Genomic DNA, 12,986 nt, shown 5'->3' with positions numbered 1-12,986 from the left:
TATTATTATTTTATATTTTTTTCGTGTACCGTTTATTTTTATTGTTAGTTTTAGTTTTATTCTTATCATATTCATTTGTTTTTTTTGCACACGGTTTTTTAATAAAAATCTTGAAAATAGCTACACGTAAATTTTACAGCACTTTTATGACAATTCGATTAACAACAATCATTAACAACTGATAAGTAAGACTGCAAGTTTATTATTTAAATGGATAATATCAATAAAACGTCAAAGTTTAACCTGTACCATAATTCGCTGTAATTCGCAACAATGTTAAGTATAGTTATAAAATCTGGGATGATGGATAGGGCATATTAATAAGATTTATCATTCGTGGTAAGATAGAATGACCAAGCGTAATTTAAAACAATTCACTGATATCGCTCAAATCGTTTCTACCTTAACACGATCGATGTTCCGTTTTTTTTTTTTTTTGGCTGAAGGAGTTGAAAGAAAAATTTATTTCCGTTTATTCAGGAGAGATACAGAGTATACAATGTGTGTTCATAGGATACAAATATGCATGTCCTTACTCGTTCTCTCATTTTTGTTTGTGCTATTGCCGATTGTGAGTGCGCAATGAATCGATGATCGTCGCACGCGTTCACGATCTATGCGCGGCTGGTAAGCGCCAACGTATTTCGCTTCGAATTTTCGTTTTGAGAGAGCGCGGAAAACAAAATAGTAAAGGGTGAGAGATGGAAAGAAAGCGTACTCTCCCTCCTCGCGGAGACGTATCGTGGAATAGGTATACGATTATTCGCGGAAGTGCATTACATCTGAGCACGTACAATTATAATTTAAGTTTATAATTACAGTAACTCATCGGACAAGATTTCTCGAGAACTGCGAGTGTTCGCAGTATGAACTCATGGTGATGTCTGCGTACAATGATTTCGCGTGATCTCGGTGATCGAACGCATCATATCCTGTATTGCATTAGACTTTTGATCGCTGTGAAATCCTAAGCGCGATTCGTGCAGCATTCGCGCGAGAAAATCATGTGCGTCAGTCCCGCATTTCCCGCGACATAAATCCTCGCGCCTGACAACGTTCTTTTTTTTTCTCCTTCAGCGTATTTCTCGTTTCTGTCTCGCGTTTCCCCTCCCTTTTTTTCTATATATAATAAAAGATAAGATTGCGGATAAGAGATGTAGCGTTTCCCTTCCTGTTACTTCCCTTTTGGCCGCATGATCGAAATTGCAAGACACTCACGTCGACCAACGATGGCGGTTTTCAGGAAAGGAAGAGGCTAATGCGAGGATTGAGAATGTGCTACAGACATGTCTAGCTATTTTCGAGAAAGAGAGAGAGAGAGAGGGAAAAGAGAGAGGAGAGAAAGAGGTACGAATCGGGCGGGTGACAGCCTCGAATCAATAAAGAAGATAAGATTTGGCATACAAGGATAACATTGATGTTCACCGTTCGCGATCCTCGGCCTCCATTCGCCGACAGGTACCTCATCTATCTTCTAGCGATCGTGATAACAACAGCCCAACTTATTACACACCTACATTCTTGTTTAAGGGAATCCTAAACTGACGGAATTACACACGACATTTACGCACGAAAAGCAGAGTGCTAAAGTATCTAAACCTTTAGCTGGATATAGATCCGATAATAATTTTAAACCATCAAAATAATTATGTAGGACGCTCAGCTAGTTGCTAAAACGCCAAACTTTTTGCAGCATTGCTCATTATGCTTGAACATCCATCATAATCATTTTAATGATCCAACAAAATTATTTTTAAATCCGTATCTAGCTAAATTTTTAGATACCTTAGCAAAAATCGTTCTTTCCGCATAGGGTACAAAATTCTCCGAATTGGCTTCTTAAAATTAAAAAAATTTTTTTACAGTATACACAGTTTAGAGTACAAACAAGATTCTATGAGGGATATGCGGCTACTCAACTTGAGCTTTTTTGTGTGTACTTTAAACACGCAAAAATGTAAAAAAAGTTTCAAATTTTTTTTTGTAAAATCAACTTGGAGAATTTTGTAATTCCGTTATTTTAACATCCTCTTAAGTTGTGTAAAGTATAATACAATCTTTGAATCTTAGAACTTAGGAGACAGCGATTATTAACATCAGAAATATACGGACGATTAGTCAGCGAGTTTAATGTATCGAGACAATGAGTGTTGTGTAATGGATGATCGAGAATTAGTGCAATAAGAGTCGATAGAACGGTACGTACTTTTAAATATGATGAAAGCGATTTTTGCGATGGGTTTCCGAATGTCATGACATTTATTATCGAGAGTCGTCTGATGATGGCGCGCGCGCGCGTGCATTTAATTGCGAAAAGTTGAAATATTGTTCTGTAATAAAAAATCTAAAAGAGATGATATGCGAGAGAATGACAGAAGCTTCAACGTTATCGCGGACGATATTAGTATTAATAGCAATAATGATCACAGTAACTCGAGTGCGACACATGGCGGCATAGAAGAAATATGAATAAATGAAGAAATTTGTTCCAAACTGTTTCCGAAATTGAGAAATTGCGTTGTCTGAGTGGAGAATTGTCGAAACTTGAACGGAGAATTTGTATAAATTTTCGTACGTTTACATGAATCATCAAGAGATTCTTAACTTTCTTCACAATTACGTGCGTAATTATGTTCAACATGAATAATAAATGTGAGCGAAAAAACAGAAAAATTTTGAGAATTATTCGGCGAAGTAGATATGACATCCGTGTGCATTATTAATGAGAGTGTTAGCATCTTTGATATAGCGTATGATGCTATTTGAGAAGTAAATTCGCGAAATTCTCGATTAATCGATATCATTTTCTAACTAAAAAAAAAGAAAGAAATGGCTCTGCATAAGAAAAGAAAGTATTGCACCGTGATTAATACGCTTTATAGGATTTAATTGTTCCATGCTAAAAATACACATTATATGTCCTCGTAAATTGAACTTTTGTTAGTTTGTAATATGCGCTTTCGCGGAAATACATCCACACACATTTACATATCGTTAAATATTAACGATTTACATGGCAAAATGAACAAATGTCCAATTTCGGAGACAATGCGACGTGTTCCTTTTGTCGCCAAATAGAGATCCTAATTGTATTAGCTGCATAAACCTAAAGAACGTGATATTTGTACAAGAAGAAAGACGTTGATAACAAAAAAAGATACGTATGCACGAACAAAACGGTTCTTTCAATAGCCAGTAAAAATTCTGTTTATTAAAATAATTGAGCTTCGCATAAAGCACATCCTGGATCTAGCAAAAAAAGATATATAGGCGAATAATTTAAAAAATACAAGAACTACAAATGTTTTTGTTTACAGAACAAAAGATGCTTGATGATATGTCGTATGGTTTCATAATATACTAAAATTTTCTTGTATAATATAAAATCACAATCAAGAATTTTTACACATATATTTATAGACAGACATAAAATAGATGAAGTATTTAATTGTTACTATGTATGAGTATCAGTAATACGTTATGCGTATACGTTAAACGTTTACGTATTCTATTTAAAAAATATTGAGTAAACTTAAGTAATTACAAGAACAGACTTGATAAGTAAAAAAGTTTGAAAATTTAGGCGATGTTTCAAAAATAAATAAAAATAAACAAAATAATCTCATTTCAACATAAATTTGCCTGATCTCATATGTGCGTTGCGAATCAAATAATTTCTAAATAATGAATGATTACTAAAAATACCTTATTTATAGGGAAATATCCTCCCCTGTTCACGTGGAATCTATACAGAAAATTATGAACGATATTGATCATTATGAAATAAACCCATGCTGGGCTATTCCACGCTATTATGTAATGATAATAATAACGAATTTGATTAGATATATTTGGATACACAAGTATATCTAAACGAATTCGCTGTAAATTGTATGCTTTACTCTTTAAAAACATAATTGCGATTTTAATCATGTCAATATGTCAATATATGTGGAAAATGAAAACGTTTATGATCAATTAAATCAACTGGCCTAGTATTCCTTGTACAATACCTTAATGTACTTCGATCTCAGATTCAAGCATGAAATTAGCGTGAATCCATGAAAGAACCAAAAGAGAAATAAGGTAGCACTATTAGTGTTCTTTTTACCACAAAATAAAAACGAGTATCCCAATCAATAAATAAAATGATTTGACAAGATAAGACAAGCTTTGAAAGAATGAAACCTATCACCTTAGGTGCATCTACGAATATGTACAAGTAACGGAATGATTCCTAATCACTGAACATTAAATCATGACACTTGCAAAGCATTATAATTAATATTTCCATGTTATACTTAAAATTTAATTAGCCAATATCATTAAATTGTGTATATTACATTAAGAAAAATTCCAACGTAAACAGTTAAGGTGTTAGTGGTGTCGATTATGAAAGAGAAGTGATCTTTTTTTCAATGCTAACATGAATTGCGTCTGAAATCTTTAACTTGCCAAATATTACTCTGCAAGTACCTGATTTCTGCGTACACTGTGGTATTTGCAAGTTTCGTTTACAAGTATCAAAGAATGAACATCAAATACCTTGTAGCATACGATTAGTGGACATGCCTTTAACACATGAATTGAGGACTGTAATAGAGGCAAGAAAGTAATACGGAATTAGGATTAAGGAGCCGTAGATTGGGAGCGAAGATAGTTGAACACTTGAAAAAACTCACTGATTAGTGGTGACAAGTGGGAACAGCTTAATCATCCAAGTGTCAACTCGTCTCTAATTCGTTAAAGCCATAACTTTGTCTCTGAGCAAAAAAACTAAAAGGCGGCTCCGTACGAAACTATTTCACGCAACATAATAGTTAATAAGATAGTCAATGGCCTATTTAGGATGTGTCATTTGCAAATCTCCATCTTCTTAAAGTGACTATGATCTATGTAGTCTGCAAATGAAACATCCTCAGATTTATGCCAGTGTCGGTGACTCTCATAATGCAGTTATTAATTGCATTATTAATTGCATTATGATTGTATAGCGAAAGCTAATGAAGCAAACCATTAGTGTTTCTTTCTTTATGTGCACAACAGTAAGCTTCAGGAGTAAATAATATTCTATTTTGCAACTTGCATGGAACACCTAATCCTTATAAATAATAACAACATTAAGTATCGCGTAAATAATAATTCATACTTAGTACAAACAGTAAAGCGTATTAAAACGCTAATGGTACAGTACTATTTGCAAGTCCATAAACAGATCACGTCAAGTGACTTGCACCTATCATGAGTAATAAAATATATCAGAGCTACTTACAACTAAATCGTATTTTTAAAGCATATTCCACAGTGCATTACAAAAATGCACTTCATATAAGAATATATTTTATATTTTGTATTTTTTTTCTAACATGTGGAAACATTCGCAAATATGGAAATTTCCATACATGTAATTTTCTCGATCAAACTATTCTTGCTCGTCATGTAAATTATGTAAAATTATGTTACATCAAGTATTATCAAATCTTAAGTTCCTTGTTCAAGTGTTTATCGATAAAAAAAGAGTAATGTAAATGATATATATATATATATATACAAAAAGGAAATATAAAAAGTATAATTGCTATTCTGTTTCCAAGCGAATTAGATTTTACCTTCATGGGTGACAAATTCCTTAATGTGTCTCAAAACTATTATTCCCCAGTGATATAAATCATCACAGACACTGGCACAATCGCCTAAGCTTCCAGCGTAATTGTTCCCATTGACTGTCGATGTTTTTTTTTTAAATAATACTATTATAGTGTCTTACATATAACACATAAATCCTTTCATTACTTAATTGATTCCACCTGGACAGAGCTTCCTCCATTGCGTGACGCTTTGTTTTTACGAAACGAAGGACTTACAGTGGGCAGTGGATGGTTGCATGAGAAATGTTACAGTCTAGATGACCCAGAGGAGCATCCGTGGATTGATGTAAGATAGTAATCCCATGATGCTCATCAAGTGCATACGAATCCCTCCTGTGCTACTGTAGTTGCACCAGTAGGTCCTTCCTAGACAACATATATACATCAAGGAAGAACAAATTATATTATTAATTGTCATCAATCATCACATCAAAGTCAAGTTTGCATAATGCATTTTTATTCGTTGAAATATGTATTCGCAATTGCAATTGAGTACCTTCATAAAATGAAGAAGCTATTTAATAATTATTTGCTGCTATGGCGCATTAAATTCTTATTTCTTAAAATCAAGATTTTCAGTATCACGAAAGTAAATTGTTATTGATAATGTTTATATCACATCTAAAATTTTGTATCAATTTTGTATAAAAAAACGTATCAGCAGATAAATTTGATTAAAAAAAACAAAAAAAAAACAAAAAAATTATGTATTAGCATATATCCGCCTTTTTTACTTCTATCTGGTAAAATAAAAAAATTAAAAAAATTTTATAATAAATTAACATTTTTTACTTATTATGTTTCGTTTTTATGTTTAATTATTTTATCTGGTTATAAAAATTACTAATCGTTACAAGTACAATGTAAGAGATTACTATCTTACGTCCTTATTAGTTGATAGATTCTGTTTGTATTCATCCATACTGAAGCCAGAATTGCTATCTTCTCCACAAGATTGAACGACTAACGTTGTATTCTCCGTCTATAAAAAGATTAAATTGATCCAACTGATGTATATAAATCTAATGTTATGTTTAATTCTATATCAATAGATGAATTTAAGGCTCCTGGTATCTTAGTCGAGAATTTTGCATTGACGCACAGTGGTTTGGTGCGTTAATACGGAATAAATTAATATGATCTGTTTTTATATTACCCGATCAACTTTAATTTTGACCCTCGAGATCTTTACATGTAATTCCGAAGATCATCGCTGCTCTCGACTTAAACCCAGAGTCATGAATCGAGGACGTGGCGCTTGTTGACTCCATTTTTTTTTTTTTGGAGTAATCGTGGGGCAGCAGTGAGAGTGCTAGCCATCGGAGCAAAGAACCTCCGAGTTCGAATCCAATTATGTCGTCGATTTTTCCATCGTTTAATTTCAGAGGTAGGATTGTTTAAACCCAGAGGACGTTGCGTTCACTTCACTCGTGGCTTCGACGGGAGTACAGAATACAATTCGGATAGCGCAAACGGTGGAATACGACTGCTCAGGCGATGGAAGCTGCTCGTTCAAGAAATTCAAGTCATTCAAAGTTGGTGTTATGCTGCGGACACCTTCAAGTTGGCGGGTGAACTTTGGGAGTAGATTCGACAATACCCACAATCATGAGTTAATTCTTCATTGGTTTTGATTTCAAGAGGACTTCATTTTTTTGTATTTTTTTTACTTTTTTATTTTTTTCACTTTTAATTTTTTTACTTTTTTATTTTTTTTACTTTAAAAAACTTGTTTACTGTTTTTTATTTTTACTTTTTTAATTTTTTCTATTTTTTTAATAAATTTTTTTACATTCTTATTTTTTATTTTTTTTGTATTTATTTTTTCTTATGTGATGTCCTCTAGAAGTTTTGTTATCTTTACTTTGACATTTCTGTGCTTCTTCCGATAATTCTCCCATTGGGGGAAATGCATGTTTAATAACTTCTGATCCATGGAGTAATATTTTGTGAATACAATTGTAGACAAGTAATATCACGGATATCTTCCTATGACGCTGTCTCCTTTCGAAGGTTGGTGATCCAATTGACTAAAGGCGTAACCACCACACTACAAGTTGCGAACTCGACTGCGGCTAAGGTTATTGTTGAATGTTGAAAATCAACCAATCAATGAGAAGCAGTTTGCAGGTTAGATTACAGGTTACAGATTATAATAGACTTGAGTCTATTTTAACCATAACCGCAATCGTAACCGAGCTCACAACCAGTATATGATAACACCTTAACAGACGACAGTGAAATTGTTAGCATTCTCTCATCATTTAAGAGGTGCCTCGGACTGAGGGTTGAATTATTGTTGTTCTCGTCAGCTATTAAGATATTTGGAAAAAGGGATAATACAGTAAGGTTTCCATTCCTTTTCTGCATCGCAGTGCGGAAGCCGTTTCACTATTATTACAGTTCCGTCTTCCGTTGCTCAGTGCTCTGCCGCTTTCGCGTCATAGCCTGATTCTGATGAAACTGCTGCCTTTCACCAGTGCTGGTTTTGGTCCGCCCTGGGAATTTTATTTCCCTGGCACCACTCATATCTGAGAGGCGTTCCCCAATGCGCCACCAGGGAAAGCGCCCGATGGAGGATCCAGCAACCCCACACGGATAGCGATAAATAATTTTGCTGTCTCAACATCATAAGCTTTAATGCATCTGTATTAATTTATTTCATGTCCACTTGCTAGTACGAATAAAATATTACCAAACTGTTGAATTAAGTCTCAACTGATTTCAGTAATTTTTGTAGATTTTATCGCATTGCTAAAAAATTTTCAGGCAGTATTTCCATTGTTCGTTGTACTATGATCAACAGCAAACAATAAGAAATGTACAATAAGCACTCGAAAAATTTTATCCAAGCATGGAGTGTAGATAAACCGAACTTTAAAATGCTCTGGATTCGTAGTCATTTTCAAAACTTTATCAATATAATTACTATTTTTGTCAAGGATAGTCAAGGTCCATTTTTACAAGTGTTTTAGGTTCAAATTCATAGACGTTTCTCTGATTTTAGATCTGTCTTTATTTTATTACGTTATTATACGTGAGATAAAGACAGATTTGAGAAACATTTATAAATTTGGACCTTATAGTAATTTCGTTATTCTGTTTTATTCCAAATTCTCGTTATTTACAAATGCCACGGTGAAAACTTTTACGTGTGATTCATCGTTTATGACATCGCGATTTCAATGGCCGCGGCGAATGAACAGGAGCCTTATAGCACATTTTTATTTTATCAATTGCACTTTTAAATATTTTAAATACATTACTCACTTGCTCCTCCGTCTCATTAATTCGTCGCTTTTTTCCACATGCGTCAAGCGTCTGATCCGATAATCTCTTCTTACTCGTATCACCTTGGTTCCGTGGAGACACACTACCACTGTTTCCATTTCCAGCAATATTGCCGTTTCGATGTACACCGCTAGAAACCTGCAAAAATTATGTACAATAAGATATCTTAAATTGTAATCACTCGATATGATTCGATTACTGTGAATATTCGTTAAATTTTGTAAATATAAAAATATTATAAAATGTTTGTTAAATTTGAGTTTGTTGTGTTTTCTTTTTTATAATATTATGCAATACAACAAAATTTAAAATTAACATATTTAAATATTTCAAAATATGTTTCCTATACCTTTCTCTCCCTTTTTAGTAAACTGGGCGATACATAAGTATTTAAGTCCTTCCTTTTTACATGTTTAGCTTCAATCCACATTCCTTCTTTAAACATATTTATTTGTTCTGCTTGCCTCTCAACTGTAACAAGTAGATATATTATAGATTTATTCTATCTAAATTTTAAATAAATTTTAATTATTAATTTGAATAATTTATATTAAATTTACCTGTATCCACAAAGGATTTGATATCGTATGTGAGGTCAACGTTGATATTTTCACCCTTTTCACTTTTTTCGCTCTTCTCGCACTTAGAAAAAGACAGGCCGATGAACCACATAGAACAGTGTTTACCAGATTCGGGGTTCAATGGTGGGAATGCCTCCGGATTAACGTGTGCCAAAGTAATATGAGGATTCCTTTCCAACATACCTGTGAGAATGGTTATGATTTTGCCAATTTGGCATCCGAGGATTATTAGTATTGTATTATATATATAAAAATAATTAATATATAAAAACAATTTCATCATTACAAGACACAAAACAATTTCATCATTAAAACAAAAACTAATGTATGTTTATTTTCCTCTCTCTCTAAAATATTAGAATTTATACTAGCTTTTAACTTTTGTTAATTTGTATTCATAACATTTTTGCAACATATTCCAATCTACAATCTTGTACATGATAAATAACAAAATAAAATGAAAAAAGGAATAAGTGTAGAATGTTAAAAAGTTACAAACTAATGATTTTTTAAGAAATTAACTCAAAAAAGTTTTAAACAACAATACGATATTAATTTATAGATAATGTACTAAATTGTATATATCTAAATTCATTTTAGTTTCTACAATATTTATTAATATGTTTATTTGTATCTGCACATTCCACGGATGTTAAGTAAAAATCATTGTACGATAAGAAATAAAGTATTTCTATGGAAAGAGGAATCAAAGATGCATACATGCACGCACGCACGCACGCATGTACGCACGCACGCACGTACGCACGCACGCACGTACGCACGCACACATATACATAAAAATTTCTTTTTCCACAAAATATTTCCAAAGAACGCATATACACATATATGCATTTTTTATAAATGTATCATATTCAATCTGTTACCTATTAAGTGTCGTATTTTTGATTCGACAAGGCCGCACCACTCAAGTTGATCTTCTGCGGTTAAACTTTTGGCTAACAATACAATGTAATGCTTGTATTTGCCAAAAAAGTTTGGCGGCTCGAACAACTTGTCCCACGTTGCTTTACCCATGATAATTTCTTCGGTTATAGCTAGCCCATTCTCAAATGCTTCTTGCATAATAGTTCTAGTTGATATAGACACATTGAAAGTAGAATTTTGTTGAGGATACGCTGGTGTAATTATTGGCATTAGATGATATCTGTCCGACACATTTACCTTAAAAAAGAAGAAAAATAGTGTTTGAGTGGACAAAATTAATTATATATTTTATATTTCTCAATTTTATTACGCATATAATATTATTTTCCTGATATCGCGCATTTGAAACATTTATAAAAATAAAGCCAGTTTTTACTCTTGGATCCCAAACTGGATAACCCAAATTGACATTGTCAGGTTGTTTTAAAAGTACTGGTTGTGGCCACTTCCATTGGGAGAATACAAGGAAAAATTTTTCTATCAGAGTTGCAGCTACGGCGTTGGGATATAGTTGACATGTTCGAGCGACTAACATTGCCCAAGATACGCCACCAAGATAACCTAAGACATTGCTATATATGCCATGCCCTAAAAATACAAAACACATCAAAATAAAGTTTTACACATAATAAGTTAATTATTGTGATAACTTATTATAGTATTACACAAACTTACGTTTTGCCCATAATTTTATAGCTCTAAGAGCCAATCTGAAATTTTCTATATTAGGTACTAAACGCAATATTTCGTCCGTCACTCTGCAACCATTCAGACTTCTAACACACTTCTGATCAAGATTTTTCAGTAGCATGTCATCCCTGAGATCCTACAAGCATTCATGAAAATTCATTATAGCAAGATTCATAGAATATTATAAATATAAAATATATTTACCATTGAATCTGGAATTTCCTTAAGAGTTAACTTCGCAAATAGCATGTCAATTTCTATACCATCAAAGTTCATTTTTATAACTGGTACAAAGGCTTCTTCTACTGCCTGTGATAAATATTGCAAATATTATTAAATATCAAAATTAAATATATATTAGAAACTACTGTATATAAACTGTGTATATACTTCTAATTTCATTTTTTTATTATATGATCATAAATAAGATCATTGCACTAATTAGTGAACAAATAAGAAATTGAACTAGTTGATGAACAAATAAAAATATAATTACATTTTCAAGTAAAAATTTTTTAATCAAACCTATATAAAAATTAAATCAACGACATCAATTAATTTGCAATTTGTTATTGTAAAGTCTCATTATTTTAATATTTTTCTTAGTTATTTATTGATGATTATTCAGCTCTTGGGTTGTAACTTTATTTTTTTCTACTAAACACATTTTGGATATGTATAAATTAAATAATACTCTACATATATATTCACATATATACATGTGCACATATGTATATACATATACACACAAAAACTTCTAAAGAGACAAATATGTTTAACAAGGCATGCAGTGATGTTACATATATGTTCTTGAATGGAGTGTTCTATTTGATCACATTGCGATTGACCACAGCAACTTGCAGTGGCCAGTGTCTGGAGTTTTCCCACAATTAAAGCACTGTGAGTGACCGATGGTCAATTGCAATTTGGCCAAAAAACTCCTATCCATTCTTAAATTACATACCCTTAAATCTGTAACTTCTTCCTGCATTCTCAATAAATCGAAAAAGGACGTAAAATAATCTGCTCTATATATATGACGAGGTACAACACACAATGCATCAATATCGGCGCCTTTGTGATGTACACCTAACCTATATGAACCGAACGTGTATATTTTACCACCCACTTGTTCGGCCACATTAGGTGGCATGTTTCTAGCTATACTCGTATCTCTTATCCATTGTTTAACCAATGCATTCAGTTTACTGCAAAGAACAAGCAAGTTTCAATAATTGATATAATAATATTTTTGTTATCAACAAAACATTAACAATATATAAACAATTATAGATAACTTCTGAGATATACCTTAAAATTTCCATCCTATGATTTAACTCTTCTTCAGATTCAAAAACGTTGTAGGGTTTCAGGGCCTCCTTCAATTCGTTGGTTCTGGCAATGTCCATAGGTTTAGGTTCAGCTACACTGATAGCTGACGTCATCCCCAGAGTGCGTAAATTGTTCTTTTCGCTTGATGCGGAGTTCGCATTAGAATTGTTACTACTTTGCGTTGGCCACATTTTGATATCTTTCAATTAAGTATGCACCTGCAAGCAGACATCACGTTGTAGATATTAGTAATAATAATAATAATAATATGATTTTTCATCATTCTCACATGCTTTTGGAACAATCAGATGCTATGTATATATAGACTAAGAAAACGGGCAAGATATAGTCGAGAATCGTTCGTAGAACGCACCAATCGATACGATCTTCAGACAAGAGCGATCTTTGTTTCAGCGTGTATAAAGCCATGTGCTTTGTTCTGAGGCAGTTGGCACCAATATAAGTTCCTCGTGGACGAAGATTCTAAACAATGGTCGGC

The 12,986-nt window shown here is 32.8% G+C and overlaps 1 protein-coding gene across 2 annotated transcripts in view; it reads right to left on the bottom strand.

Annotated features, from left to right (window-relative positions):
- Positions 1-423: 423 nt before the first annotated feature.
- LOC105195011 (poly(A) polymerase type 3) overlaps positions 424-12,986 on the bottom strand; it is a 108,683-nt gene continuing 96,120 nt past the window's right edge. The window contains exons 2-12 of one of the 2 annotated variants that reach the window (XM_011160211.3): positions 12,467-12,705; positions 12,120-12,363; positions 11,360-11,464; positions 11,141-11,291; positions 10,842-11,053; positions 10,405-10,702; positions 9,500-9,703; positions 9,289-9,410; positions 8,919-9,077; positions 6,532-6,630; positions 424-6,014 (exon numbers count right to left, since the gene is read on the bottom strand). In XM_011160211.3, coding sequence (XP_011158513.2) covers positions 5,961-6,014; positions 6,532-6,630; positions 8,919-9,077; positions 9,289-9,410; positions 9,500-9,703; positions 10,405-10,702; positions 10,842-11,053; positions 11,141-11,291; positions 11,360-11,464; positions 12,120-12,363; positions 12,467-12,678 — 1,860 coding nt within the window. In that variant the 5' untranslated portion in view covers positions 12,679-12,705 and the 3' untranslated portion in view covers positions 424-5,960. The remainder of the gene's footprint in view (positions 6,015-6,531; positions 6,631-8,918; positions 9,078-9,288; positions 9,411-9,499; positions 9,704-10,404; positions 10,703-10,841; positions 11,054-11,140; positions 11,292-11,359; positions 11,465-12,119; positions 12,364-12,466; positions 12,706-12,986) is intronic. The other variant, XM_039454592.1, reaches the window with a different exon arrangement.

Source organism: Solenopsis invicta, chromosome 10, assembly GCF_016802725.1.
Source record: "Solenopsis invicta isolate M01_SB chromosome 10, UNIL_Sinv_3.0, whole genome shotgun sequence".
Taxonomy (NCBI): domain Eukaryota; kingdom Metazoa; phylum Arthropoda; class Insecta; order Hymenoptera; family Formicidae; genus Solenopsis; species Solenopsis invicta.
Note: the sequence above shows the minus strand (reverse complement) of the source record. Positions and strands in the feature narration are given on the sequence as shown.